At 44.1% G+C, this 24,968-nt stretch overlaps 2 protein-coding genes across 12 annotated transcripts; one reads left to right on the plus strand and one right to left on the minus strand.

Moving 5' to 3' along the window:
* Positions 1-1,447: 1,447 nt before the first annotated feature.
* On the minus strand, positions 1,448-22,302 carry LOC119175129 (uncharacterized). 11 transcript variants are annotated; one of them, XR_012895262.1, is made up of 5 exons: positions 21,861-22,151; positions 21,136-21,243; positions 17,023-17,140; positions 16,796-16,898; positions 1,448-8,677 (listed from the first exon to the last, which is right to left on the minus strand). XR_012895262.1 is itself a non-coding variant. In XM_075894690.1 (5 exons), exons 4-5 carry the CDS (start codon positions 13,372-13,374, stop codon positions 8,449-8,451), a joined length of 216 nt encoding a protein of 71 aa, XP_075750805.1. In that variant the 5' UTR covers positions 13,375-16,898; positions 17,023-17,140; positions 21,136-21,243; positions 21,861-22,238; the 3' UTR covers positions 1,448-8,448. The 11 variants fall into 11 exon arrangements, 3 of the variants coding, with proteins under 3 accessions (XP_075750805.1, XP_075750804.1, XP_075750803.1); XR_012895261.1 differs by having other exon boundaries at positions 14,117-16,898; XR_012895258.1 differs by having other exon boundaries at positions 13,363-16,898.
* A 171-nt stretch (positions 22,303-22,473) lies between these two features.
* LOC142817633 (uncharacterized) lies at positions 22,474-24,701 on the plus strand. Its single transcript, XM_075894687.1, has 2 exons — positions 22,474-23,407; positions 23,512-24,701. The coding sequence occupies exons 1-2, from the start codon at positions 22,474-22,476 to the stop codon at positions 23,796-23,798; spliced, it is 1,221 nt and encodes a 406-aa protein (XP_075750802.1). The 3' UTR covers positions 23,799-24,701.
* The last annotated feature ends 267 nt before the right edge of the window (positions 24,702-24,968 follow it).

A 24,968-nucleotide genomic window follows, 5' to 3' on the forward strand; every position in this document is an offset into this window, starting at 1 on the left:
AAGCCACGCCACGTCAATCTATCTACATAACTCTGTGACAGCTAAGACATCATGTGCAAAGATGGCACGTGGCTAAGTTACTCAAGGACTCGTGCAAATTCAACTTGCGGTCAACCAGCTATAGTTCCCAAAGTGAGCAATTAAAGAAATGTAACAGCTATTATCACATCAGGTATTGCCTCTCACTCACATAATAGCCTGCCAAATGTGAGCAGCTTTAATACACCAACAGGTGGGTACGATGAATAAGGCATATATCCTTTGATTGCTGCACATCATTTACTTATAGGCTTTACCACAATGCTTTCGCAATGCAGTGAAGCTTATTTATCTTTTGGTAATTGTCTTTTTGTCTGTTTGAAAAGGATGTGCCAAGATGCATATTTGGCCTGAGCAGTAGCAAATGCTTATATTTGTTCGATACACAAGTGGCCTGTGCATGCGTTCATTTCGTATCATGTTCGTATCATGTAATGCTCTTCTGCTCACGCTGGCTTTACCGCAGTGCTTTTGCAATGCAGTGAAGCTTGATCATATTTTAGTATTTGTCGTTTTGTTTGCCTGAAACGGACGTGTCAAGATGCATATTTGGCCTGAGCAGTCGCAAATGCTTATATTTGTTTGATGCACAAGTGGCCTGTGCATGCGTTCATTTCGTATCATGTAATGCTCTTCTGCCCACGCTGGCTTTACCGCAGTGCTTTTTCGATGCAGTGAAGCTTGATTATATTTTAGTATTTGTCCTTTTGTTTGCCTGAAACGGACGTGCCAAGATGCATATTTGGCCTGAGCAGTCGCAAATGCTTATATTTGTTTGATGCACAAGTGGCCTGTGCATGCGTTCATTTCGTATCATGTAATGCTCTTCTGCTCACGCTGACTTAACCGCAGTGCTTTCACAAGGCAGGGAAGCTTGACCACACTTGCTTTTATGTGTATTGCGACTTATCAAAGTTTTGCAATAGCTCAACTGTTGACGCTAGAAGTGATGCATTCTATGTGAAAGTTTTATATTTAACTTCGGGGATTCATGTTTTCATAAAGTTTTCACAATATATCAGTAAGGTCGAGTTGGAAACTATGCATTCTTGGAAAACGGCCACAAACACGACGGAGACACGAGATGAGAAAGACTCAGTACTTCGCCTTTGTCTTGTGCCTCCGTCGTTTTCACGTTCATTTTCAAAGTATCTGTCAAAATGCTGACAACGCTGTTTCACTGCCAGCAACCTTTGGCGTGCAAGAAAGGGAGCTAAGTTTTCTCTCAGCCTGTAAACCAAGCAATCGCGGCTACTTGATGTGCGATAAATAAAAGACCAAAATTAAGAATGACCAGCTTATATTGATAACAGGTGCTCATAGCAGCACTTTTTTTGCTGTGCACTTGAATTCCTGTCTTATGTAATGTTATGGTCCGTGAATACACAATGACACTACTACAACCAAGAAAAATTTTACTAACATTTATTTCTAAAATAACTGCTACAAAATAGAATTCTGATCCCCTTCTTAGTAGTTGCATAATTTAGCTGGAAGAAGACAGCATCATCCAACTTCCTGATGACTTGACAACAGGGTGAGTCCACAATGTACTGGACCTGTACAAGATGAAGAAAACAGACGAAAAAACAACAGATAAATCAAAGAGTTTAAAAAATGGCACCTGAAACTTTCAACTTGCCCACCACAACAGTAAAAAGACTCCTGTTGTCATAAGTATTTTCTGCCTGTTGGTCCGCGGGCACAAGTGCCAGTCTTATTTATTAATAGAAGCTGCTTAGCATCACTTCATCGCAAGACTTTTCTCTATCCGCCACCCGAGAACGCGCTCTGTAGCGGTCAGGCTCCGCCTAGAGACTTGTGGCAGTGTGACGTTAATGTGGGCAATATATACACAGACTTTGGTTGCTTAGTTTGTAGCAAACTCATTGTGAGCAAATTTCATAATTGAATTCATAAAATATTTGAATGTAATATAACACCAAAATGGTGAGGCTTTAGAACATTAAAAACTCAGCCTGCCTACATTAACAATCCCAGTGCCACAGGCGTGCAAGAACTGCTAGCATAATCATGAATCAACTAAACCATTTTGATATATTGACAGGTTTTCAAAAATGACTATTTTTGAAAATTTGATATTCATATTTTTCTCTTAAAGGGCAAGTTACTGTTGCTGAAAAGAAAAAAAAGCAAATCATATACAATATGTGATACTTTTTTTGCAGTTTACAGCTGCACATGGTAAAAGGCTGCATGCATGAGTGTTTGTTGTGTGCCATTCATGGTATTTTTTCCGAAATCTTTATTCAGTTGACATTTAGTGATCAGCCTATAAATTTTCTTGTTTTTTTATTTTTCATTCCGTGCATTAGATATGAATATATTTTAGTTCAGAAAAATTTGCTCAACGAAGGGAAGTTTTTCTACTTTTGGCAAAAAAACAAAACAAAGCAACAACTAGTCCTAGAACTTTTATGGAAGAGACAGGTTTGAGGTTTGACGTGATGAGAAGTCAATAAAGAAGGAATGTCACAGAAAGGATTGCCTCAACAAAGGAATTTGGTTCGTCGGGGTAACATACATTTTGCAATGTTTTTATGTACTCTAGTTAACGCTCCATCACTAGCTTACAAGGGAGAAAAATAAGGTGGTGCATGCAGAAAGTTAGCTCATCACATAACGTGAAAATTTGACCCAGAACAAGAGAAGAAACAAAGACGAGTGCTCACCTCCAACAAGATTTATCTTGAAGAGCAAACATATATACTTTTGAAATGCAAAAAACAGACGAATCATTCAAAAAGCCCACAACTGCCATGCACGAAAACCGTACATACTCAGGAAAGACAATTCGTTTTGACAAATCCTTAGAGAGAGAGTGAGAGAAAGTGCTGATGAAGTTCAGCTCTAGTCTACAAATCTTTTTCGCCATGACAACTTCTCTTGTAGTTTTTTTTCAATGATAATGGTGTCACACAAGAGTGGTTTGGAGCCACACCTGCTGCAGTGCAAGGCCAAGAAACGATTGCGACCATTCTTGAGGTCACAAGCGTGTTCATTGCAGCACGTGTGGCTGCAAAATGATTTTGCACGACACCATTATTGCTGGAAGAAAAAACAACAAATAAATTGACAAGAGAAATTATCGAGACAAAGAGGATTTGTAGACTAGAGCTGAACTGCGTCAGCACTCTGTCTTGGGCTTTGTCAAAACAAATTGTCTTTTTTGAAAATGTAATATATTTACGCATGGCAGTTGTGGGCGACTTGAATGATTTGCCCGATTTTCACATTTCAGGAGTATATATGTGTTTGCTCGTTAAGATAAATCTTCTTGGAAGTGAGCACTCATGTTTGTTCCTTCTCTTGTCCTGGGTCAAATTTTTGTGCTATGTGACCAGTTATGCATTACCAACATGCCTAACTTTATACTTTCGATCCCTGAAGTCAGTCCTGAAGGGTCACTCACCAGGTCCCATAACAAATCTTAGTTAGACTGTGGAAGTTGTGTATCCGATGGAGAGCATTATACCACAAAAAATTTTTCAATCTGTTCATTACGAGCTGAGAAAACAGTTTCTTCTTTTTTTAACAGCAGAAAACAAGGATGAAAGGAGGCAAGCTCAAAACCCTTGCCACTCCCCCGTGTAGCCTTCACAAGCCAAATCTCTTTCATCCCTCTCCAGCATCCAACCAAGAGGTCATGTGCACATGACGTGCTCAAACAAGCCCAACCCTCGAGCGCGCAAGCCGTGTTGTTTTCTTGACCAGCATTGTTTTGTGTCTACTGCCTGTTTTTGTGAGATTGTTTGGAAACGCTGGCTTTGATACGGTTGAAAAGATGAGCATAATGAGTGCTCGAATGCGCAGGACCATTAATTTCTTTTCCAGGACAGGCGTCTGCTTGATGCAGTAACCGCGGAGACACGAACGCATGCGAAACGCCGGCACATTAGCTCGGCATCTCGTTGTAATTCACGAGGAAAAAATGAAAAAGACAAACACATTCTTCTATTGCATCTCAATATGTATCCCAAGTTTTAGTAATCTCTTCAAGCAACAAATTACATTAACTACGCATGTCACGTTAAATAATTTCCGCCATGTCACGTGCCACTGTTGGCAGCGTCAGAGCACAGTCGTCTACATAGAGGACCAACGTCACTGCACTGCTGTGTATGTAGAGCGATTCATACGTGCACATCATATCCTCCTTTTCTGGGGGTGCGCCCCGTAAAGAAAGGGGGAGAAGCGTTCGTTTTGAAATTTGACCCATTTCCGCGGCGCATAGAGTTGCATAAACTCTATGCGCCGCGGAAATGGGTCAAAATGGGACGTGACCATAAACTCCCGATGTACGCATTGCACTTGTCAGCTTAAAATTGTCAAACCCGGTGAGTGGCCCTTTAAAGAAAAGCAAAAATTAGAGGAGGAGACATGAAGAATGGTAAGAAATTTTGCCATGTCTCTACATCGAAATGGAATGCTATTATTAATTAGGAGAATGTATCTTTTCTTTGGCAACCAGCAAACATGATTTAGAACACACGAATACTTTTTTGTCCAAGTTAGCTGCTAAAGAGCCGAGACAAGCTCCGTGAAATCCTCTTTAACAACCTGCACAAGTAATGTCCAATACTACCCCACTATATTGTGGTTGCCAGCAGACGCAATATAACTTGTAAATACTATCTCTTGGCTGTATGCGAGCAGCCATGAAGTTTATGAGGGGAAAGTCTTCGATCATACCATTCTGTATGCATTGTAGAAAATGTTTGCATAGCATAACTTGGTTAAGGTTCAAAGTTTCTGGTTTTCTGCCTGACGCTATATAATACACGTTAGCAATTGCAAACAAGCCACAGTCAAGTGTATTGCACTGGTTCTGTGCCTTCATTGTTTGAATGGTTAATGTTGGCGAATGTAATTTTAGAATATGACAGATTTGACTAACAGCGTCAGGAGGGGTATCTCGATCAATTGAATCATATATGAAGACTGTGTTTTTGTCCGCACCAACATTTGTTACTGTAAGCCAATGATTGGGGTTCTGAACATGCAAGATTTGAACGAAAGGGCCTTTGATTAAAGTGAATTGTAAACATCGACCCAGTAAGACATCTTGAAGCCGACACAAGTAGGATATTTTTTCTGAATTAAATACTGTGCGACATTGATTACGCTATCTGATATGGAGGTGCCCTGTACCAGAACATTTAAATCTGCATCTGAAAGAGAATACCGTTTGTAGACATTTAGCATGTCTACTTTAATTGTCGCAAGGCCTACCTTTTTACTTGATTTGGGAAAAATTTACGCTTGACAGCTCTCACTTTTTTTGACCGTCCCCTTCTTGTTTTAACCAAAAGTACCACAAGTTTTGTACTGTTAGAATGCCCAAGATAACTTGTGGCAGTAGTTTGTGCTAACTAAGCTGGTGCAGCCTTTATGGCTGCTGGAGTTTGGTTACGAGGAAATGTGGTTAAATTTCAGAAGAAAGCCTCGCAGGATGAAAGATTTCCATTAACTCCTTCTCACCACAATTAGACAATACGTTAGCCACGGTTTTTGACATTTCGCAAAGGCTCCTATAAGCATAAGTATACTTCTCTTGTGCAGTGCCAAGCTTCACACAGGGTGGTGACTGAATGCTGCTTGTTACCACTGGTGTGGCACTAGTGGTTGTGCAGCTGTCACTCAGGAAATGATCCTTGCACCACCTGTCTGGTATGCAAGCCTTGTCGAAAAGATCTTGCTTAGTAAAGTCACGCACTGCTAAAATATGTGCGCAAGGCAGAGTGTACTGGTTATAAAAAGCACATGTGCAAGAAGTCAAGCACAATGAAACACTGTACTGTGATCTTGGTGAAACTACAACATAAGAATTAGGAGTGGAAGTGACTTAATAACTTACATTTTTAAACTTCTCATACTGCTCTAGTACTTTACTTGTAGCCTCAGAAGTGCAATTACGGGACGATTCTAGCTGAAATGGGTCATTGAAATCATTTATGTTTAGATTCAGATTCATTTCTTTAAGCTTAGAGAACTGTAGAGATAAAGAATCATTATCAATGTAACCTACCAATGCTTCTATTGCTTGAACCAAATACATGCTTGAAGAGATATAATTTTTAATGTTTTGATTGTGGCACTCAATGCGATTATTAGTATTATTACCAAATGTAGGAAGGGCTTGCCGATATGCATGTACCCACATTTCCTTACACAAGAGCCAGTTATGCATATAGTAAGAAATGAAATCTGTGCAAGTCATAGCTTGGAGGTCAGCAAGCTTATCGAAGTAGTCTTGCTCAGTGGGTGAATAAACTAAGCTTTTTAAGAGAGGAAGCAACTGATCACGTTGCTGTCTAGCTTTTTCATTAACCTTTTGCTAGAAACAATGCAACACATGCCACGTACACAAAAGTATGTTAGAATTAGGAAAAATACTGGTTAAAATGCACAGTTCATTGAGATCTTTATCAATCATCACTACTTTGCAAGCAGACACAACAAATGGGTTGAAATCTACAAACTTTGTGAACATGGGCTCAATAATTTCAGTCGTCTCATTTCGTAAGAAGGCATAACACACAGGTCTCCCACGACCACGACCATCTTAAACTAATATAGAGTAAAGAATATAACCCTCAATATTCACTTTTTACGTTCCATCAATAAATAGAATCTCTGGATACTTTTCCAAAATCTCACGCATGTGCGTTGTTTGAAAAAGTATGAATTGGAGGTTATTATTTTGATTCATTTCATAGTGAATAACCCAGTTTGGATTATTTTTAGCAAGGTCTCTACCTTATCTAAAACCATTTCCCCATGAGCCTGCTCATTGCGGATAGGAATAGAAAATCGTTGCTTGTAATTATTAATGTCCTTTGTAGTTAACTTCTTACCAGTTTTCTTTGCACCAATATTACATTTAGCAAAGTCAAAGAATTCTTCTTTTCCTCCATAATTCAGGAGCTTCTTCTGAGGATACTAATCATAATATTCTGTGGGATGATTATGCTTAGCTTGTAGTTTAGGTATCTTGTAGTGCAGAGTAGGCGATTTACATAGGCTTACCGATACTGTCATTTCACAGCCAGTACCACTGTAAGCTTGCTTTGGTCGCTTTTCTATCCCCCTGGGCTTTATTGTGCGACCGTGAATGCAGCTATATTTAATCCTAATATACTCTAAGTCCTTATCTTCTGATGTGAATGGACTTTTATTACTCTTATTTATCATGACTACATGCCTGCCCTTCCTGCACCACTCATCAAAGCTTTTCTTAAAAGAAGGAAAGTTATCAAATGTTGCATTTAAATAAACTTTGCTACCCCCACCATATAGTGTATTTACTGGGTTATTGAGGACAGTTGGGTTGGCACCAGTGTTTACACAAAAGGCCTGGGCACCAGGGCTGGCAGGCCTGCTTCTGGATGTCAAAGCAGCCTCACAATACTTGTACTGCACAGCTGCAGTGCACCCAACTTCCATAGGGTCACCAGCCTCTGTGCGAGGATCGCGCTCAATTCGCATGCAATCCCGAGTCAGTGCTGGTAGATGGCTTTTGCAGACATAAACCTCATTCACAGCGTGGTTCGTGACAGATTCACAGTGAGTTGCGGAACTAACTGAGCAGTCTTTCAACTGCTTGCTAGGAACACGCTGCACATTTTTAAAACTATCACGAATTACGTTGTGCGAGACACTGGCTCATCCTTCAGGCTTTCTACCACAGACAGCGGAAGAAGCAGACTGAATCAGTTTCTGGCTCACAGGCTGTCATAGGTGAAGTGGACCTGATGGACTTTGCCTGATGGACTTTGCCTGATGGACAGCAAGAACTTTGCCTTCACTGTCTGCACACAGTTTAGAGCTATGTTCTTGCTTGTGCAGTGCGGCAGCCTTCCGCCGGCTCTTCTTTGACTGCTTCAGTTTCCACTCACTGTCACCGCACTGGCCGACAGCCTGTGGCACAGCTGCTTTTCCAGCACTGGCCTCCTCTTCCACCACAGAAGAGCGCACAAGAGCACTCTCATGCTCCTGTGAGGCTCTCCTTATTTTCCTGCCACAAGTGGTGATTGCACCTCGACTAGGGATCATTGGCTGAACAGGCCTCTCCCCAGTGTTCCCCTTGCATGGTACACTTGTGCCATGGAAAATGGGGGAAGGCAGGCTGTCCCAGGTCCACCAAGCCTTGCTTCCCTTGCAGCGAACGCGGACACCGCCAACGAGCGTAAAGCCAATATCATGAATGGTACTGGCCAGTTGGTCCGTGTCGTGTCTCTGCATGAGAGCACCGCTGGTTTTCCAGACAGGAGCTGGTGCAGCGGAAGGTCCACCTACTGCTGGAGAATATTGAACTGCATGCATACCAAGTGCAGGAAAATCGACTTCCAAGTTGATGGCAAAGTGCTCCTGCCGAGCCCACCCACTCTATGCAGATGCCTTGGACTCCTTGTAGGACTGTTGGATGCGTCTCCTCTCTAGATGGGTGGACAAGGCACAGGCCTCCCGGTGCAGGAAGTCTGCCAGCACCTTGTTGCCAAGCCGGCTGGGGTGGACACCATCCCTGCTCAGGAATCCAGGCCAGCTGTCCACAAGACTATCCAGAATAGCGAAGCCCCTCTCCAGGCAAAGCTGTGCGAGTGCGGCATTCACATTCCTGTAGTGGTCATTCAAATTACAAACATCAGACAACTGTTCCCCTTCACGGTACCAATTCTGCCCCCGAGGAAGAATGGCAAAAAAAGCTACATGCAACGTGGGATTGCTTTCGATGATTCCCTGAGCGAGCTGGCGATATTTGTCCATGCACATGTTGACACTGTCAACAGTGTTGTTCGTGCCAACATGTACAACATCAAAACTGGCCAGCTTGTCAGCAATCATTGAGAGCAAGTGCTCGTTCCTTATTCCTCTGTGTGCGGCAACGCTAACAGACAAGCCACAGCGCGGTGGGAAATACTGGTCCACCTATTTCACCATCGAATCGCCAGCTACTAACACACGCGTCATATTGCGCACACTTTCAATTCATATTTACACCATAAAAAAAGATACAAGAAAGTGGTTATTTAATCTAAAACACGGCTGTCAATTACGCAAATTCACTACGACACAGATACGAAGCACGTTAACACGGATGACCAAAGAAAGGGCCGCGTACAGGTACTGCTAAATCAGCCTATACGCGAAAAATCACAAAAATACGTATTGGGATGGATATAAACAACGTTAGTAAATATAAAATAGCAGTGAAAATGAGCGGTTGAGCTTAGATGAAAATGATGTTCGAGGCTTGCAAATATGTAGCAGAACAAGGCCTGTAGACAGCTCGCAGAAGCAGCAACCAGCCGTACCCCAGCAGCAGCAGCAGCAAGTGAGCGTCTGCTGAGCAGCTGAGTCACGTTCCGATTCGGTAAATTCAAACAACGCGCTAAATCAAAAACGACGTATGTCGTGACGATTTTTGTGACGTCAATTCCGTGCGGCGCAGGAGCCGTTTTTGTGTGGGGGTGGCTTGTGCGCCGCGCGGCGCAGCAGTCTCTGCCGACATTTTATTGATGTGAAATGGTAGAAGAGTGGAACGATGGACTAGGTTGTGAGCCACTGTTTGCAACACCTTCTACGGCGAACCATCATTTCAGGGTCGAGAATCCCGAGTAATATCTTAATGAAAACCTTTTATTTTTTACACACTGCTCATACGTCATTTCCGAGTAGTGACTCACTATCTGTTTACAACAATGCCTACTTGATAATTGGTCGCGCGTCTTTTTTTTATCCCCAAGAAAAAAAGTTTTACATTTCACAAGCACCCCACAGAACACTGTTTCCTTTGGACTGAGAGCAGATGACGCGCCTGGGCTTCAGGTACTTCTTTTCACGGGAAGATGTTCGCTCCTTGTGGAGTGCCTTTGTGTAAAGACGCAAATGGGTGAGCAGAAAAAAACGTGTTCACATGATTGGTGAGGCTCGAACCATGTTGTGCGCAGCCCAGTGTGATATCTTTGTTTTGTTTTTTAATCAGAAAACAGGCTCTTTCAAGCTGTCACTGTGAAGCTCGTAGCAAAACCACTTTGAAAAAGGGATTTCAAGGGCGTCTACAAATACGAAGAGCTTCACCGAAAAGCCTACCAATAGGCATCCGCACAAGGGGGGCAAAGGGGGTGAGCGCCCCCCCCCCCCCAGTCACCTGTGAGGGGGACGCTAAATCTGCTCTATACATTGATTAGGCAGCAGGGCATCAAATTCATCTAAAGGGGGGGGGGGGGGCGCAAGATCTGCGTCATACACTGAATTAATAGGGAGGGGGCGCACTGCAACGAACCTTTCCCCCCCTTCCTGAACGACAAGCACGCCTATGGGTCTACCCTTTTCTATGCGGACCATTTCACCGTTCACAGTGAGCTCGAAGTGCCGGGAGATGTACATACCTCTCGTCGAAGTGCAGCGTGCACACAGCCAAGTTTTCTTGAAGCGGTTTGTCAGCGCGCGGGATCTGGAGTCAGACGCGCTACCACTGCACCACCGGGTCACGACCGCAGCGCGCGGGATCGCTCTCCGCCACTGCGCAGAGCTTTGTTCTTACTAACGCCAAACAACCTGACTTGTAGCCTGTAGTGCACCCCGAGACGAAGCAATGACTTTATTTTCGCGCCATGAGAGTGCATACAGAAGCACTGGTGTGAGAGTGCCACGGAATAAAAAAAAAATGAGGACGAACGCGCCCGACCAACTTGTCGGCAACGTGCAAACAACGCTGATGATGATGATGATGATGATGATGATGATGATGATGATGCCATTCCCTTTGTAACGGGCGGGCACACTTTGGCACCCTAGCCGATAGTAAAAAATATAAACGACTGCGCGCGCCCCCACGTGGCTCCTCCTCAGAGGCTTCAGTGCGCTCCGTAGGCGCTGCTTTCCGCTCATCACATTTCCCTATTCTAGCCACTGTACCACCGCTGTCATTTTGACAGTCAGTTGGCTTGGAGTGGCTTGGCTACTCGATTATCTAAAACGGTGCCGCGTAGTCAATGGTTGCCAGCTGCTGGTTTGTTACTACGCGCTACAGTGACGTATAATGACTAATTTAGGGCTGTGACATTTAAGAACACACTGTTTCAAATGGGCATTTCACAATACCAGGTTCGATACCTAAGTCAATTGATTACGTGTGTCTCAATGAGCGCAACGCATAATTTGAAAATGTTCTGCAAAAAAAAACCAGAATAAAATATACAATCACTTTATGACTGTAAGAAACAAACGTGTGGAAAAAGTTTCCACGTATGAAATGCATCTGCTTGGTGCGCAAAAGTCTTCAGGAATTATATCTAAGTGCTCAGTGCAATGCCTTTGTCGTCCCCAAAAGATCCTTAACAGGATTTTTTCCGGACCAATTGTTGTCCTCAGAAAGCACTCGAAAAGACGTTTCCGGGGCAAACCAGCTTGTGTCGTCCTCAGTGAGTACTAAGGTCAATGAGAACTGTGCGAGGACGATTGTATCATATGAGGACGACCTCAGGACATCGAGTGTTGTCTGGGTGTGCATTCATATTTCCTAGTATAATTATCTCGCACTCTCCACCTAATTCCTCAATGTCCTTTGATATACACTCCACCATTGCCTGGTTTGCTCCAGTCCACAAGTACACAAAACCAAGGAGCGTCATCTGCCCAGCTACTTTCCCTCTTAACCATAAATGTTCCATGCATTCCTGCTTGGCTCTTTGCCAACCCATGCTCCTATGTATGAATGCACCAATTCCACTCCCCTTTTTGCTTTCTTCTGTTCTATTGCAATATTCCCATGCGCTGTCCGGATTGCAAGGTGGTTGCTCCATGTCCCGAAGATGTGCCTCCACAATCCGATATACCATCAGCTTCTCCTGCCTCAACTGCTTTTCTATCTCTTCCCACTTTAACCTATTCCTGCCACCCTGCATGTTAATATAGCCTACGTCTGACTTAGCTCGGCCCTTGTGCTTACGTCGATTTCTTCTCCCACGGACTCCGTGTGGCTTGCATATTTGTGCCCCTTTAGAACAGTCTTTTGCTACATTGTTGGCCTCAGGGCTCTGGGTCCCCCTAAAAAAGCTGTGGCTTGACGACCAATTCTATTACCGACCCTCCTGCCCGTCGCACCACAGTAGTGAATGCCATCCTTTGCAAAGGGGTGAGCGCCGGGCTCATACACGCCTTCGTTAACTTGTATTACGATGTATCCGAGTTGCCGGCTCATATCCTTGATCACACAATTGGCCTCCACTACCCTCCTTTCAATCCCACGAGACTGCCCCCAGACCTCTGGGACTGTGCATATGGTCACATGCACACTCCCAGAGGCTTCTTGGAGCTTACGCATCCCATCCTCAAACTGTCTCTGATGGTTCTGATCCTTGCCCTTCAACACATCATTGAGCCCAGCATGAATAATGACGAGATTTTTGCCCTCCATGCTGTTCTCTACAACCTCCTGAGCTTTGGCCAGTGCATCCACCATGCTCTTCCCTGACTGTGCCTCCACCCTGACTCTCCCATCTCCCTTCACTGTCTTGAAGATGCCATCCCTAACCCTGGCCACGTTCGAGTTCCCCACCACCAGGACCCTTATACGCTCCAATCGCTGGCTTCCTGTTTGTGATGGCGCCCCTGTTTGCTTCACCTGTTTCCCTCTCTGCCGTCTGTCCTGTGTTTCTGTCCTGCTCGTAAGGTCCCTAGATGAAGCAAGTTTCCAAGGTAGCGTCACTCATTGTTCTCGAGCCGTCCTCCTCACTCTCTTGATTACTCCTCTTTTTCTCTGCCATCCGCGTCTGTAATTGGTGCATTACTTGCACGTGATCTTGCAAATGGCTGGTGGTGTTATTTATTATTATGCAAAAGGTTCAAAACGAGTACGCATGCGCATATGGCTCCAGCCGGATTCTCGCCGTGACCAAAGACAAAATCGTAGCCAGAACATAAACTGAAGAGGAGGAGCGTTTCGGTGTGCGCTAAGTCGACCAAGATTGTTTCGCCATGCTCGTTCAATGCAACATCTGCGTTTTTCAGCAATGCTGCGTTGCCGTAAACAACAGAAAATGGTTTCGCTCCCTTCAACTTACCTCGTGCTTTCCGAGATGAAGCACACCATGAAGTGCAACTATAAACAATTTCACGCGAATGCTTTCGTGCAACTCCGTCAACGTATGTCGACGCGGATCTGCGAAGCGAGTTCACTTGTCGATTTTTGTTGAAACGCCAGGCGCGCGCCTAATGCGTGTCTAGTGCATGCCAGTTGGTACAAATACATGTGGGTATGCACGTATACAGAGCAGCTGTAGGATGTAATCAACGCACCTTCAGAAACATTTCACTCTTGACCAGTTCCCGCTTGAGCCGAAATGCGCTGCTTTGAGACCACCAGTAGAACTCTCACTTTTCACCAGTAGAACTCTCACTTTTCAGGAAGTTCCCAGCACCCCATCAGAATCACTTGACATCACGATTGTCCAAATGGGAACATTTAAAGAAAACGTCATCGCAGTGCTGCTAGACGAGTGTTCGTACCAGTCTGGTCGTAGTTTTTTTTTCTTGCGTGCGCACAAGCCGGTTGTAATCAATCGTCACAACGTCACGCCCTGTGGCCACTTACAGGATCCAGCAAGAAGCACGTTCACTGTGTCACAGCACGAACAAAACGCAATCGGAGAAGTGGACTAGTTAGAACTGGACGATATACCGCGGCCGTGCAACTAAAATCAGGCCCCGGAAACTCTCAAGTTCAAGTGCTCACCTGCAGGGGGCGAAAAAATCAACTGCGGCGCGTTTCTGCTTCAAACACCCAGAGTGAATCTACTAACCTCTCTCCCCACTCGCGCTATTGCACTTTCTTGTAGAGGCGCCTTCGTCGGGGCCAAGTTTTATTTTGAAATAATCAAATACTACATGTTTGCGTGCCGCTACACATTAAAAACATTTTGTTCTTCTAACAAGTAGTTTTTTTTCAAACATGTGCTGCGTCATCAACTTTTTCTAGTAGTTTTTGCTGCTGCTGACTCGATGTCAGTAGCAGTCACAGAACACCTACCAGTTTAGAGAACGGAAACTGTACCTTTGGGCTGTTGTATCAAAATAACATGCAAATTAGTAGCGGCGGCGTACTGAACTGATACCGCGAGGTGAGGTGGCGCTAGTAGTACTATCATCATCAATAAACAGGCGCAATTTTTTTTGTTGCAGGTGGCGGGGGCTTGCGGCTGGTTCGCGCTGCTCGCTTCCTCTGGGTTTTTTTTTCCTTGCCCGATCGCGTTTCGCGTCTGTAATTATCGCCAGGGGACCTAGCTGGCCTCGACTGGCAAAAACAACGTCAATCAAGTAAGGTTTGCATCGTTTATTGCGAGTGTCCAAGCCGGTACAATCAATGTATACGGTCTGGTCTGAACAAAACAAGTCACTCATACATATCGAAAGCTTTCAACCAATGTGTAAAGACTTTTGAAAGCTAACAAGCATATACATATAACTGAACATCGAAATCGCTGAATGAACGTCGCTCTCATTGTGTTGCGGCGCTCGAGTTTAATAGCGTGGCTTCAGGACAAGGGTCCGATTCTGCCGTCAGATGCGGCGCTTACCCCGTAGTGTTGATCTTGAAGCAAATGCATGATGTGGAATCGGGAAGGAAACTTGCACATTGCCGATAGATAGCTCGCGCAGTTAGAGTAATGTAGTTTTGCAAAATTTGTTAAATAAGCAATTGCGGATGCGTGCATTTCTGAATCTTTCTCGCTCTGCAATGCTACATTGAGTACTTCACAATGCTGCAATGTCGCGTCGTGTCGAGAAGGTAGGCACTAGTTTTAATACTCAGCCGTGAGCCCATATCATAGGTATTATGTATTTAGGGGATGGGCCTAAAAATATGTCAGGCTTGCTACATTTATTGTTAAGTTACACAGTTACCACAGCTACAATTTCTCTTCGCAGGTAATGACCAGTCTGCTGAGTATGCAGCAAACATGTTTGCTAAAGGGACACTTATGAGGTGTGTGCTTACAGATCGAAAAGGCCCAATTCTAAGAAAATAAGCTTCAGGTATGCATTGTACAATTTTGTTGTTTGTGCATCTTCGTTGGTACTCTTACATAACACTATCTGCTCAGCCCTGAGCACAATCTCTTTTTTGCATAGACATATCCATAGAACTTGAGTGCTCTCTTGCAAGCAAGCACTCCTGAAATCAATTGGTGGTACATGATGAATCTGTCCGAATACTGGATCAATAAAGGTCACATTTATTACGCATCTGTTATTGTGTTTACTTTTTCAGTATACTTGTGCTTGAAAATGAAGTTGTTTTCTCCCTCCTACTTTTAGAGGTTAGGACTTGAAATACGCACTATCTTGCAGTAAGGCTGTAGATAAGTAAAGATCATGTATGTTTCAACTACCTGTGCGATATCCTAGATTTTTTTTTCATGACCGTAGTGAACAGAATTTCACTTCGCAGTGGTAGACACTATAGTTATGACAACTTAATTTAAACAGAAGCAGATGTGCCCAAAGAAATTCGGAACGTTTTTCTGCAAAACAAAAACAGTACCACATGCAATGAACACAATCTTGCTCTTCATAACAGCATTCAAGTCTTTGAGGAAGCTGTTCTGCAACTGCTCATCACCTTTATGATTTACTAATTCAGGAGCCCATTGAACATACGTGCAAAGCTAAAGCAATTGAGTGCAGTCTTATGAGCTTTGGTGCATCTTTTTGTAAAATTGTATGAGCTAAACACAGTTAATTAAGACAAAACAGTTCTGGGTGTTGTTGGTAAACTGTCACAAAGCACAACTAAATGTCGGAAAGCCTGTTAATGCCCATCACTGTAGGTGTGTTCATTATGTAGTGCAATTAATAATTTCCTACGATTCACATGCTAACTATGAAGTGATCGTGAGTCGTACAGTAGTGGGCAAATTTAGATTGATTCTGGCTTCTAGGGGTTCAAACAAATGACATTGCAGCCTCACAGAAGACAAGCCTGCTTGTCGAAACATTTCTTTTGACCCCTTATGTTAACATATTTTTTATATTTTCAAGCTTCCATCTTTTAAGGGTCAGTTTAGTTCACCTGCACCAATCCGAACTGGTTCACAGCTGTGCACGAGAAGTTCAGAACTTGTGCGGCAGGAGTTCAGTGGTGCGGCACCACAAATGAATGACAAGATGCCGACAAGGTGGAATCCTTATTTTTGTTCGCTTAATTTAATGAGGTACAAACATCTTAGCAAAACACGCCGCATTTATAGGGGTGGGTACAGCACCTATGTCTAGTGCTATGTTGTTTGTTAAGCTGTGCGAGCGGCTGCACCAAACCAGCGCCGTCAGAGCAGAAGGTACAGGAAAGTCATGAAATAGTTTTGGTGCTTTACCCCTCCTGCGCTTTTTTAAATGAATGACAAGATTTAGAAGATGTCATTGCTGCACCACTGAAACAAATGGCGAGGTGCAGCACTTTGTAAAATAGATAATGTGGTGCAGGCGAATCGAACAAACCCTTAAGCACACAAGCGTCTTAGCGTTTCACCCCCATCGAAATATGGTTACAGTGGCTGGGATCAAACAGTGTGTTGTTAAGCTCAGCAGCGCCACACAATCTAACTAATAGTGTTACAGTTTCAACATTTTTGAAGTGTAGATTCCATGCCACGGTAGGCAGGCAATGCTTCTAGCCAATCTAAAGCACCTCTCCACGATATGCGCGGTAAAACATTCACAAATACAGCATTACATGTGTGAGGTTAGAGATGACCTGTTGTAGTGGACATTCAGATGTTTCAACGTGCTTCCAGAGTAGACATTCGGGGGTAGTCATCTTGTCATTGCACGGCAGTCTGGAAAAACAAGTAACATCACCAGATATCAATGCATGAAATCAATGCATAATCACTGCATGAAATTTTACAAAGTAAACAAATAAAGTCAGTTAATTAGTAAACAGCAGTATTTTATACATACATGTAGTGGTACCTCATAATACGTATATCACTCAGGGCTGCTTCTTCACAAGGCATGTCATGTAGCAGGTTCCTTGCCCATTGTACACATTTGCTTCCATGTCAGGTGGGCCCGGAGGCTGTGGCAGAAAAGGAAGTATTTCTCATTTATGTGACGCTTCCTTTGTCACACTATAGCAAACCAGACCCATAATTATGTGATGTTTCTCAAACGCGACTGCAGTCGCGTTTGAGTAAGTTTTTTGCACTAATATATATAAAAAAACCTAACTAGTAGGTTTTTTGCACTAATATATGGACTAGCTAAGAAGACACATGCGAGGCGACAGTGATTTATTTGCCTTCTTTTATCGCAATGGCCTGGTTGGTGTTACCTGGTGATAGAATTTCAGAATTAACTATTGAGTTAGTGTCTCGTTCCCACGTGAAGACATGCACGTCGCAAGTAACGCACATTTTTCCGGTTACAGATTGAGACGTTCGACAATTTTAAAATTTAATACTGCAATGCGCTGCCACCGTGTGACGCCTACGCAGTCATTTGCAAAAAAAACTACATATGTTGAAATAAACCAACTAGCCCCGCAAGCAACCATCCTTAAAAGACTGAAGTGGTTTCTACCCACCGGCCCGGGCTTGCAATGGGTGTTCATCCGATGAAAGCTTCAGAGGTCCCTTCGTTCGCCGGACGTCACTTGAATTTCCTTCGCGAAAGCATTTGAACGAGTAAAAATGAACAGAACGAAAAACAGTGTGATCGTTGGCAAAGGCTCGAAATATTTACAGCGAAACGAAACAGTCCGAGACACATCCGAACGTACCGCGAGCCGTTACCTGCCGTCGCAACCGTTGGCCGCCGCAAGCTTTGAAATGAGGATAATGATGTCGATAGGCTGCTACTGACATCGAGTCAGCTGGAGCAAAAACTAATACAAACAGTTGATGACGCAGCACGTGTTGAAAAAAACTACTTTCTAGAAGAACAAATTGTTTTTTATGTGTAGCGGTACGCAAACATGTAGTATTTAATCAATTTAAAATAAAACTTGGCCCCGACAAAGGCGCCTCTACAAGAAAGTGCAATAGCGCGAGTGTCAAGAGAGGTTAGTAGATCCACTCTGGGTGTTTGAAGCAGAAACGCGCCGCGGGGTATTTTCTCGCCCCCTACAGGTGAGCACATGAACTTGAGAGTTTCCGGAGATGGCCTAGGCACCAAATCACGCGAACATTTCTTGCCGCTTTAGTAGGTGGTAGGTGTTAGAACCAGTAGGTGTTCTGTGTTAGAACTGGTAGGTGTTCTGTGCTTTAGTCTCTAGCGCTTTATCACATCGTTACCTCATTTAGACATTACCTCATTAGACATCATTATCCTCATTTCAAAGTTTGCGGCGGCCAACGGTTGCGACAGCAGGTAACGGCTCGCGGTACGTTCGGAGGTGTCTCGGACTGTTTCGTTTCGCTGTAAACATTTCGAGCCTCTGCCGACCGACACAATCTTTCTCATTCTGTTTATTTCGACTCGTTCGAATGCTTTCGCGAAAGGAATTCGAGTGACTTCGGGGAACGAAACGACCGTTGAAGCTTTCATCGGGTGAACACCCGTTGCAAGCCTGGGCCGGTGAGTAGAAACCACTTCAGTTTTTTAAGAATGGCTGCTTGCGGGGCTAGTTGGTTCATTTCAACATATGTAGTTTTTTTTTTGCCAATGACTGCGTAGGCGTCCCACGGTGGCAGCGCATTGCCGTATTAGATTTTAAAATTGTGGAACGTCTCAATCTGTAACCGGAAAAACGTGCGTTACTTGCGGCGTGCATGGCTTCACGTAGGAACGAGTCGCTGACTCAATAGCTAATTCTAAAATTCTATCACCAGGTCACACCAACCAGGCCGTTGCGATAAAAGAAGGCAAATAAATCACTGTCACCTCGCATGTGTCTTCTTAGCTAGCCCATATATTAGTGCAAAAAACCTACTAGTTAATAGTTTACTGCAGTCGCGTTTGAAAAACATCACATAATTATGGGTCTGGTTTTGCTATAGTGGGACGGAGGAAGCGTCACATAAATGAGAAATACTTCTTTTTCTGCCACAGCCTCCTGGCCCACCTGACATGGAAGCAAATATGTACAATGGGCAAGGAGCCTGCTACATGACATGCCTTGTGAAGAAGCAGCCCTGAGTGGTATACGTGTTATGAGGTACCATTACATATATGTATAAAATACTGCTGTTTACTAATTAACTGATTTTATTTGTTTACTTTGGAAAATTTCATGCATTGATATCTGGTAATGTTACTTGTTTTTCCAGACTGCCATGCAATGGCAGGATGACTACCCCCGAATGTCCACTCTGCAAGCACGTTGAAACATCTGAATGTCCACTATAACAGGTCATCTCTAACCTCACACATGTAATGCTGTTTTTGTGAATGTTTTACCGCGCATATCGTGGAGAGGTGCTCTAGATTGACTACAAGCATTGCCTGCCTACCGTGGCATGGAATCTACACTTCAATAATGTTGAAACTGTAACACTATTAGTTAGATTGTGTGGCGCTGCTGAGCTCAACAACACACTGTTTGATCCCAGCCACTGTAGCCATATTTCGATGGGGGTGAAACGCTAAGACACTTGTGTGCTTAAGGGTTTGTTCGATTCGCCTGCACCACATGATCCAATTTACCAAGTGCTGCATCTCGCCATTCGTTTCAGTGGCGCAGCAATGGCATCTTCTAAATCTTGCCATTCATTTCAAAAAGCGCAGGAGAGGTACAGCACCAAAACTATTTTATGACTTTCCTGTACCTTCTGCTCTGACGGCGCGGGTTTGGTGCAGCCGCTCGCACAGCTTAACAAACAACATAGCATTAGACGTAGGTGCTTTACCCACCTCTTTAAATGCGGTGTGTTTAGCCAAGATGTTTGCACCTCATTAAATTAAGTGAACAAAAATAAGGATTCCACTTTGTCGGCACCTTGTCATTCACTTGTGGTGCCGCACCACTGAACTCCTGCCGCACAAGTTCTGAACTTCTCGTGCACAGCTGTGAACCAGTTCGGATTGGTGCAGGTGAACTAAACTGACCCTTAAAAGATGGAAGCTTGAAAATATAAAAAATATGTTAACATAAGGGGTCAAAGGAAATGTTTCGACAAGCAGGCTTGTCTTCTGTGAGGCTGCAATGTCATTTGTTTGAACCCCTGAAAGCCAGAATCAATCTAAATTCGCCCACTACTGTACGACTCACGATCACTTCATAGTTGGCATGTGAATCGTCGGAAATTATTATTTGCATTACATAATGAACACACCCACAGTGATGGGCATAAACAGGCTTTCCGACATTTACTTGTGCCTTGTGACAGTTTACCAACAACACCCAGAACTGTCTTGTCTTAATTAACTGTGTTTAGCTCATACAATTTTACAAAAAGATGCACCAAAGCTCATAAGACTGCACTCAATTGCTTTAGCTCTGCACATCTCAATGGGCTCCTAAAGTAATAAATCATAAAGGTGATGAGCAGTTGCAGCACAGCTTCTTTAAAGACGTGAATGCTGTCATGAAGAGCAAGATTGTGTTCATTGCATGTGGTACTGTTTTTTTTTTTTGGCAGAAAAACGTTCCAGGTTTCTTTGTGCACATCTGCTTCTGTTTAAATTAAGTTGTCATAACTATAGTGTCTATTACTACGAAGTGAAATTCTGTGCACTACGGTTATGAAAAAAAAATCTAGGAAATCGCACAGGTAGTTGAAACATACATGATCTTCACTTATCTACAGCCACTTTGCAAGATAGTACGTATTTCAAGTCCTAACCTCTAAGAGTAGCAGGGAGAAAACAACTTCATTTTCAAGCACAAGTATACTGAAAAAGTAAACATAATAACAAGTGCGTAATAAATATGACCTTTATTGATCCAGTACTTGGACAGATTCACATCATGTACCACCAATTGATTTCAGGAGTGCTTGCTTGCAAGAGAGTGCTCAAGTTCTATGGATATGTCTATGCAAAAAAAAAGAGATTGTGCTCGGGGCTGAGCAGATAGTGTGATGTAAGAGTACCCACAAAATTTTACAGACAATAAAATTGTACAATGCATACCTGAAGCTTATTTTCTTAGAATTTGGCCTTTTCGATCTGTAAGCACACACCTCATAAGTGTCCCTTTAGCATACATGTTCGCTGCATACTCAGCAGACTGGTCATTACCTGCGACGAGAAATTTTAACTGTGGTAACTGTGTAACTTAACTCTAACAATAAATGTAGCAAGCCTGAAATATTTTAGGCCCATCCCCTAAATACATAATACCTATGATATGGGCTCACGGCTGAGTATTAAAACTAGTGCCTACTCTCTCGACACGACGCGACATTGCAGAATTGTGAAGTACTCAATGTAGCATTGCAGAGCAAGAATGATTCAGGAATGCACGCATCCGCAATTGCTTATTTAACAAATTTAGCAAAAATACATTGCTCTAACTGCGCGAGCTACCTATCGGCAATGTACAAGTTTCCTTCCCGATTCCACATCATGCATTCGCTTCAAGATCAACACTACGGGGCAAGCGCCGCATCTGACGGCAGAATCGGACCCTTGCCCTGAAGCCATGCTATTAAACTCGAGCGCCGCAACACAATGAGAGCGACGTTCATTCAGCGATTTCGATGTTCAGCTATATGCATATGCTTGTTAGCTTTCAAGAGTCTTTACACATGGGTTGAAAGCTTTCGATATGTATAAGTGACTTCTTTTGTTCGGACCAGACCGTATACATTGATTGTACCGGCTTGGACACTCGCAATAAACGATGCAAACCTTACTTGATTGACGTTGTTTTTGCCAGTCGAGGCCAGGTAGGTCCCCTGGCGATAATTACAGACGCGAAACGCGATTGGGCAAGGAAAAAAAACCAGAGGAAGCGAGCAGCGCGAACCAGCCGCGAGCCCCCGCCACCTGCAACAAAAAAAAATTGCGCCTGTTTATTGATGATGATAGTTCTACTAGCGTCACCTCTCCTCGCGGTATTGCAGTTTAGTACGCCGCCGCTACTAATTTGCATGTTATTTTGATACAACAGCCCAAAGGTACAGTTTCCGTTCTCTAGCTAGTCTAAAATATACTACGCGAGACGCCATTGCTAAAGTGAGCTAGAATAGGGTAGTGGGCTCACTCGCCGGCCGGCGCCATGCATTGCGGTGACGCCGCCAATGTCACACAAACGTGTTTCGGCGCGCCTCCACGGCGCGGCGCTACCGCCGCATTGAATGTAGCGAGCGTTGGCGCTGCGGCAGTTGCTGCCTGTTTGGAGTGGCGGTCGGTGTGTGCGAGTTTTGTTACTTTGAGAACTCGTCGCGCTTTGCATCCTCAATCCCCTAGGTTCTTCGGCGAACAGTGATGTGGCCTGACAAGCAGTGACCCTCGAACGAGGTTAAAATGCTTCCGCGGCGGCAAAACCACTGTTTTGCGCCAGGCTGTCGTACAGGTTACGTCCACGTGAAGGGCAGCAAGAAGCCGTCTTTGTTCGGCGCTCCGAAGGATGCAGCCCTGAGGAAGCAATGGGAAAGGAATTTGCATCGAGCGGACAAAGCCCTGGACGACACATCTGCCGTGTGTGAACTTCATTTTGAGCCAAAGTATGTGCTACGGGACTACGTGCACATAATCGAAGGGAAAGAAGTACGCACACCACGTGGGAAACCTTGCCTACGAGAGGATGCTGTGCCTACAATCCTGCCTAACTTGGCGTCGTATTTGACGAAAAAGACACCACAAAAAAGACCGACCCGAAAGAGAAAGCGATCGGGAAGCGTTGAAGGCGACAAGGTACGTTCTCGTACCATTGGCGCTACTGTTGATGGCTGCGCCGTAAACTCGACGGAAACGCCTGCGACGTGTGCCCAGCTCGTGGAAGCGCGTCCAGACGATATCTTGGGTGATCTACACTCTGATGCAAAAAGCTCAAACGATAAACAAGCCAGCACAAACTTGTTTGGATCCTTGAGACTTCCTTCCCTGTTTTGGAGCAAGCATCAGTTCCCGGATAACGACGGCGTCGTCTACTGCACAACCGTGCTGACTGCAAAAAGCGAGGTACAGTCAGAAAAAGTAGTGATGTTCGTTCCCTCTTCGTCTAACGTCTATTGCAAGGTGTACGCTAGAGGTACCTTGCTGAAAGAGGTGCTAGTGCGAAGTGAAGCCGAGGCTGAGACAATCCTTGAAGAAACAAACTCTGTAATGTTATGTGGTGGTGCCATATCACAAGAGGATTATGAAGATGAGTGGTTCACTCAAAAACTCAAGGGCCAAGTTGTTTCACGCCACGGATCCTACTTCAGCAGGAGCTTTATGACAAAGGTTGCCAAAAAAGGTAACTATCTTGTGACGTCTTTTAACATGACATGCACGCTCTTCTGAACTATATGCTATTTTCTGTCACACTTACCAATGTAATTATTTTTTCTTGTTTTCCAGGGGCACAGTGCGTCTCTTGCAAATATTTGAGGAGGGCTATGCTCATGCGACGGTCGCGAGTTCAGAGCCAGCATGTCAAGAGCTGCTCTTCACATAAGCGAAAGTTGAGAACTGTGACCCAGAAGAACAGGCGTCTTGTTCGTCGTCTTTCATGTGTCAAGGAAGACCTCGCCAAAATGCAAGAAAAAATGCAGCAATTAAAACAGAAACCCTCGAAAAACACATCACGTGTCTTCCACCAAGACAACGAGACGCTGTCAGACAGTGTTTCGCTACCGCCAAGGTGAAAAAATGCGGGCAAAGGTATAAAAAAAATTGGATATTGGAATGTGTAATAATGAAGATGAAAAGTCCTCGCCTTTATGAGCATCTTCGGAAGAACAACATATTATCTCTCCCCAGCAAGGCCACGTTAAAGCGCTACATGAATTCTTACCGCACGTGTTTTGGCTTTAATGAAAAGGTCTTAAGGCAACTGAAAGAAAAGACGGGCAACCTTGATCACTGTAAACGACACGGTGGCCTGCTGATTGACGAGTTAAAATTGTCGAAGCATTTGGCAGTGAAGAAGACTGGGGCAATCGAGGGCTTCGTAGATTTAGGACCCTTCACTACAGGAGCGCACAAAGGCATACCTTCCGACCATGGACTGGTAATCCTTTTCGTACCTTTCCAAGGTAAATGGAGCCAGATTATTGGGTACTTCGCCACTAATGGCAATATGAAGGGGGACATTCTTGCGAAAGTGGTTGTTGAGGCAACAATCCTGGCAGAAAAAAAGTGAACTATTCGTCGACTTTGTTACCTGCGACGGCGCCAGTTGGAACCGGAACATGTGGAAGAGATTGGGCATTGGAGCAAGTGCGAAGTCAGTGAAGTGTAAGGTCCAACACCCAACTGATGCGTCTCGGCACCTCTTCTTCGTGTCGGACTTCCCGCATTTAATCAAGTGCCTAAGAAATTCACTGTTGAAGACGGGATTCAATACCCCAGCTGGCCATGTAAGTTTTAGGGGCGAAGCTCCTTATGGCGTGGCTTGGGCGTCCCTCGTATGTAACCACCAGTGGCACATACCCGAAATAGGTATAACACTTGACCTCCAAGGTGGTGCCAGTGAGAGATTGCTTCTGTGCGTTGTTTAACATTAAAAAATAGTGCTCAATGTACATGCCAATGGCTGCTAATGGGGAATGAGAGACGTGAGCATTCGGCTTTTAGTCAACGCGCACGCTGCGATCCCCATTAGCAGCCATTGGCATGTACATTGAGCACTATCGGACAAGAAAGGGATGCTACATTATACTCGCTGGGTGTAACCTCCTTAGCTTTAGAAAGGTTTAGCGAGCGTTGAGCCGCAGTGCCATGAATACAATGAACTTGTATATACCATGAATGAACTCAAGGTGGTTAAAAATGAGAAGTAGATACGAAGCGCAAGCCGTAAGAAAGTAAAAGCC

This window comes from Rhipicephalus microplus, chromosome 5 (assembly GCF_043290135.1).
Source record: "Rhipicephalus microplus isolate Deutch F79 chromosome 5, USDA_Rmic, whole genome shotgun sequence".
Classification (NCBI taxonomy): domain Eukaryota; kingdom Metazoa; phylum Arthropoda; class Arachnida; order Ixodida; family Ixodidae; genus Rhipicephalus; species Rhipicephalus microplus.